This window comes from Musca domestica, unplaced genomic scaffold, assembly GCF_030504385.1.
Source record: "Musca domestica strain aabys unplaced genomic scaffold, Musca_domestica.polishedcontigs.V.1.1 8, whole genome shotgun sequence".
Lineage (NCBI taxonomy): Eukaryota > Metazoa > Arthropoda > Insecta > Diptera > Muscidae > Musca > Musca domestica.
Window position 1 is genome coordinate 13,963,743 of NW_026712409.1, and position 6,107 is coordinate 13,969,849.

Here is a 6,107-nt window from a genome sequence, read left to right on the forward strand (position 1 = left end):
GAGACACAAACAAACAATTCAATCGATAATAAGTTGCACAACAAACAAACAAACGAACCCATCAACTACCCAACCAACTTTTATTAGGGGGCTAGAAACAAAGAAATTTACGATGGATCGATTAAAAAATAAATACTCTAGTGGCTTAGATCAAAAAATATAAAAGAAGAAAAAAAAACACCTTCAGATACGATAAGATTAGTCCGAAATGGCCGTAATGGTGGTTCCGTTGTTGATACCACCCCTGCCCAAGCTCATGAGATCTTAAGACGTCGTGTTAACTAAATTCGTTTAGTGCCATTTCGTTGGCGGTCTAAAGTAGCCAAAAAACAGAAAACGTTCGCTAAAAATATCGGAGTGAAAACGGTAGAAGGAATTTGTACAGTCTTTACGGGAAAATTCCAAAAGGGAATAATGGTGTCACGCTATTTGTGTTGTCTGTCATTGACACTTCTGGTATCAGCGGTGGTGGCCCACGATCATGGTTAGTATGGTGGACATTTTTTTTTTTTTTTTTTTTTTGAACGATTGTGCGAAAAATTGCCAAGTTTATGGAGATGTGTGAGTTTTTCTTAAATTTCTTCACGAGATGACAGATGTGCGATTAGTTCTAGAGAAGACAAATTAAAAATGTATTTTCAAGGACGATTTTTTAAAGGCCTTTGTGTGTAATGGAAGGGTCTTTAAGAGGACTTCTAGTTATATAAAAGCTTTAGAAAGTTTTCTGTTTTTGGTGGAACTTTTGAAGGTCATATAGCTGCAGAAAACCTTGAAACGTTTTCTATGGTTGTAAGACCAACTGAAAGTCTTATATCAATAAAAGACCTATGAAAGGCTATTTATCTATACAATACCTTTAAAAGGTTTCCCTTATTAGAAGATCTTTATAGATCTCCCATCAATTTATCTACCGATCTAGGTATCTATCGATACGTCCATGAAAGGCCATTCTGCAAAAGTCCTTTGGAGGGTTTTTTTTTAACAATAGAAGACCATTAAAAGATTTTTTAAAAACTCTCCATCTACGGAAGACCTCCAAAATGTCTTGGATCGGTAGATAAACTGAAGAAAACAGTTCACCTATCTATAAACAAACTTGAGAATATCTTCTGTGACTAGTATTGCTTGGGAAGGTCTTTCGAGGTCCTTCATAGCCATTTTTCTCCTCCTGAGATCCTTTATATGTGTAAGAAGTTTAAACATATAAAGATCTTCTGGAAGGTCTCCTATGAATACAAGGCCTTCGAAAGATTTGCTGGAAAGTCTTCCACATATAGAAGACCTATGAAGGTATTTAGCCTTTAGAAGATTTATGAAGGTTCTCTATAGACATTTGTGTAGAAGAGCTTACATCTGCAGAAAACAATAGGAGGCTCTTCTATTTGTAGAAGACCGATGGAAAGACGTCTGCCTTTACAAGATCTTTGAAAGATATTTGAGCTATGACACTCCTTTGAAAGTTGGGAAAAATTCCACGAAAGTCTTCTGACCTCTGAGCTCTCTTATCTATATAAAAGCCCAATTTTAGGTATTCTATATATATATTTTTCTATATATATATTTTTGTAATTTAGAAGAAAAAGGGCTTTTCCATTTCGAACACCGCGGAACATTTTCCGACTATACGAAAAATATCGGAGCTTTTTTCATCAATATAAAAGCCCACTAAGCTCTTCCATCATTATTGTATACAAAGACCTCAGGGCTTTTATATGTGCTTGGAAGAATCCAGCAATTTTTTATCTGTATGGAACACATGCAGGACGGAAAACCAGAATGCTCTTCTATCTGCTTAGAGGACCTCGATATTCTTCTATATGTTCAGAATCCTCTGAACATTTCATTCTTTTTAGATGAAAAACCTCTCGAAGTTTTCTCAACTATAACAGATCGTAACCCTTTTAGTATTGTGCATAACTTCAGATCTTTCTTATGTGTATAGAAGACATCAGAGCTTTTCAATCCACACGGAAGACATGAATGATGTTTTATCTACATATAGGGAATCTTAAAGCTCTTTTGTCTTCTATTTAGACTTTAAAGTTAAAGCTTTTACATAAAAGTTAAAGCTTTTAAATCTAGATTAAAACATTTACATCTAGTTGGAAGACCTCCAATCCTTTCGTACTATATAGAAGGTGTACTTTAAAACTCTTCATATAAGTGGAGAAGGCGCTAGAGCTTTTATATCGATATAGCAGATTTTAAGGCTGTTTTATATAGATATAGGAAACCTTAAAGCTTTTCTGAAGACCCCAAAGCTTTCTACCTATATCTTCATTTAGAGAACGTTAGAGCTCTCTAATCTAACTAGATAATCTCCAAGCTTTTCCATGTATATATAAAGTAGTTGAAGAATCTTATATTAGTAGAGGGACATTAGGAGGTCTTATTCCTCGGGAAAGAGGTCTCGCAGATCTATATATGTGGATTATATGTGTATAAGTATACCTTAAGACTCTTCTATGTTTAAAAAATCCTCAACGCTTTTATATAAGTTACGAAGACTCAGAGCTTTTCAATTTATATAAAAGGCGTGTCGGATGTTTATGGAAGACTTTAAAATTCTTCTTCACAAATTAAAGACTTTAGACCACTTTTAAATATGCAGATCTCCGATATTTTCTATCTAGAACAAGTTTGAAGAGTCTTATACTTATGGAAGGCATTTGGAGGATATTTTCCTCTAGAAAAATAAATAGGTGCTCTCCCATCCAAATTAAAAAAAAAAATGGGAAATTTCCTATATATTCAGAAGACCACGGAATATTATAGTTATATAAAAAACCTCGGAGTTTTTTAATTATATGTACCTTGGATATCTTCGACAAAGCTTTCTTCAAAATATCGAGAACCTCAAAGCATGTTATATGGATGGACAGCCGCAGAGCTTTCCTGTGTAAAATGTATAGAAGACATAAAGTCTGTTTTATCTAAATAAAAATCTGTAAGGGTCTTTTATCTATATTGAAACTATCCGAGCTTTTCCACTCATGTAGAAGGCGTTAGAGCTTTTATATTCAGATAGAAGACCTTCGGAACTATTATATGTATCTAAAGGTTGTCAGAGTGCTTCTATCTATTTATAAGCTTTAGGAAATCATCTATATATATGGAATTTCTGAAGATCTTCGAAATATATATTGAAGACCTTATAACTCTTCTTCCTATAAATATTTTGTACCTATACGATCTCCGAGCTATCTTTGCAAAGATCTCAGATTTTTTTTCTATAGAAGACATCGTAGTTATTTTTTCCATAGAAACAGCTTTGGACATCTTCATCTAGTTGACCTCAGAGTTTTTCTATGTATACCCAAGGCCTCAGAGCTGTTATATGTATAGCACCCTTCTTTTTTAATAAAAGAGCTTACATCGTCTTTATCGTCCTAGAACCTCTTCAGTGCAAACTTTCCCCTGAGAATTTATACCCCATTGGTTATTTCCCAGAAAACTTGCCCCTTTCAATTTCCTCCTGGCATATTTAACATCAAACTCATATCACCATGTTTGATTTATATTTGAACAGATTAATTTTACGATAAACTTAACGGATTTTAATCTTTACTAACCTTCGTCACATAATCGATGGCCATGGCTTGGCCATTATCAAAAATAAGGCAGGAATAATAAATATTCTTCAAAAAAAAATCAGAGATAACATTTCAAAACAATTTATGTGGAATTTCTTTCAGACCACGCCAGATCCCGTTCAGCTGTCCGCCATGGTGTGAAACACGAAGAGGAACGTCAAACCGAATACTGGGTAACTAAGGCTCAAAATATTTTGGCTCAAAAATTGGCTCAACATGAAACGCTCAACACGAATAAGGCCAAGAACATTATCATGTTCCTGGGTGATGGTATGTCGGTGCACACGGTTACGGCAACGCGCAATTTTATGGGTGACAGTAGGGAACAGGTGTACTTTGAGACATTCCCCTATTTTGGTTTGTCCAAGACCTATTGTGTCGATCGTCAGGTAGCCGATTCGGCTTGCACTGCCACCGCCTATTTGGGTGGTGTCAAGGGCAACTACGGTACCATTGGCGTTAATGCCAATGTGCCACGTTACGATTGCTTGGCCGGACAAAATCCCGCCCATTGGGTGGACAGCATTGCCAAATGGGCTCAGGATGCTGGCAAGGATACCGGTTTTGTGACCACCTCACGTGTAACTCATGCCTCTCCCGCCGGTCTGTATGCCCACATTGCCCAGAGAGGTTGGGAAAATGATGCCGAAATTGAGAGTTCCGGCTGCAGTTCCGTTGATAATACCGACATTGCCCGCCAATTGGTGGAATGGGATGTGGGCAGCAAATTCAAGGTTATCATGGGTGGTGGTCGCCGTAACTTCATCAATGAAACCGTTAACGATGAAGAAGGCTTTGCCGGTCAACGTCTTGATGGACGCAATCTAATCAAACAATGGCTGGAGGACAAGAAACGCTTGAATGCCAATGCTTCGTATGTTTGGTCACGCAAAGGTCTCAGCTTGGTGGATTTGGAAAAGACGGAATATCTATTGGGTCTCTTCAGTTCATCGCACTGTCCCTATCATGGCGATTTGGAACGTAGTCGCCTAAAATTGGCCAACCCCTCGCTGAGTGAAATGACCGAGGCAGCCCTGAAGGTTTTGAAAAAGAACGATAATGGTTTCTTTTTGTTTGTGGAGGGTGCTCGCATTGATATGGCCCATCACGATACCCGGGCACGTAAATCCCTCGAAGATACCGAAGAAATGGCCAAGGCTGTGGGTATTGCCAGAGAAATGTTTTCGGAAGAGGACACCCTGATTGTGGTTACATCGGATCACTCGCACACCATGACCATTAATGGTTATCCGGTAAGTAGGCAACACTTTTATGCTCTGTTCCATTGCCTGCATTTTTTGTCGATTTTCTTCGATATCATGAGGGGAAAATCGGTTATCGTAGTAAAGACTTTTGTATTCTTGCAATTCTGGAACAGACCATTAAAAATCTATTTTTGTTTTAAATTTAATTATTTTTTTAATTTTTTTTCAGTACCGTGACCAAGACATTACCGGCCTGGCTGCTGATTTGGCCGATGATAATTTGCCATACACCATTTTGTCCTATGCCAATGGTCCTGGTTTCTATTCCACCTATGGCGATGGCGGCCGCAAACCGATCACCGAAAAGGATACAGCCAATGCCAAATATGAATACTTGGCCACAGTTCCCTTGGATTCCGAGACTCATGGTGGCGATGATGTCGGTGTCTTTGCCTCAGGTCCATATGCCCACTATTTCAGCGGTAACTATGAGCAGACCAATATTCCCGCCATGATGGCAAAGGCTGCCAATATTGGTCCATTCGCTTCGGTGAATTGAAAAGTTGGCAAAGCACAAACATGAAATAATTTCCGTTAATAGTATTATTAAATAAATTAAAAAAAAAAATAATTAATAAAATTTTAAATAACTTTATGTGCACACACCTAGACTTAACTTTAATTAAACTTTAATTAAAGAGGTGGTTAATTAAAGAGGTGGTGCCAAAATTTACCCTCTCTTCACATTTTGTTGAAATACTCTCTTCTTTTGCGGCGAATAAAATTAATTGTTTTGTTCAAATGAAAAAAAATATATTTTTTTTAATTATTGAAATTTAAAATATAATAGGTGATATTTATAAAAAAAAATAAAAATCAAAGAATATTTAAAAAAATATATTAAAATAATTATTAATAAAATTTATTTAATAATTATTTTTAAAATTTACCACCACGTCATAAAATACATCCCAAAATATCACCTCACCAGTTAAAATGTATCCTCTCTTCACATTTTATTGAAATACTCTCTTCTGTTACGAAGAATAAAATTAACTGTTTTGTTTTAATGAAAAAAATATTTTTTTTTAAATTATTGAAATTTAAAATATACTAGCTTATATTTATAAAAAATAATAATCAAAGAATATTTAAAAAATATATAAAAATCAATTATTTTTAAAATTTACCACCACGTCATAAAATACATCCCAAAATTTCACCTCACCAGTTAAAGGTTAAATTAAATAGTATTTTGATGAGGAGACACTGAGGTATACAGGGTGACATAAAAAAACTGCAACAAAGT

General features: G+C 35.8%; 1 protein-coding gene across 1 annotated transcript; it reads left to right on the plus strand.

Annotated features, from left to right (window-relative positions):
* The first annotated feature begins 267 nt into the window (after window positions 1–267).
* LOC101900343 (membrane-bound alkaline phosphatase) lies at window positions 268–5,429 on the plus strand. The gene is made up of 3 exons (XM_005189174.4): window positions 268–484; window positions 3,696–4,846; window positions 5,028–5,429. Exons 1-3 carry the CDS (start codon window positions 415–417, stop codon window positions 5,355–5,357), a joined length of 1,551 nt encoding a protein of 516 aa, XP_005189231.1. The 5' UTR covers window positions 268–414; the 3' UTR covers window positions 5,358–5,429.
* The last annotated feature ends 678 nt before the right edge of the window (window positions 5,430–6,107 follow it).

What these genes read in the sequence shown, in the direction of transcription:
- LOC101900343 (XM_005189174.4), top strand. Translation starts at nt 415, where the DNA reads ATGGTGTCACGCTATTTGTGTTGTCTGTCATTGACACTTCTGGTATCA. An exon ending in GGTGGTGGCCCACGATCATG is followed by an intron (nt 485 to 3,695) that starts GTTAGTATGGTG and finishes AATTTCTTTCAG; the next exon opens with ACCACGCCAGATCCCGTTCA. An exon ending in TGACCATTAATGGTTATCCG is followed by an intron (nt 4,847 to 5,027) that starts GTAAGTAGGCAA and finishes ATTTTTTTTCAG; the next exon opens with TACCGTGACCAAGACATTAC.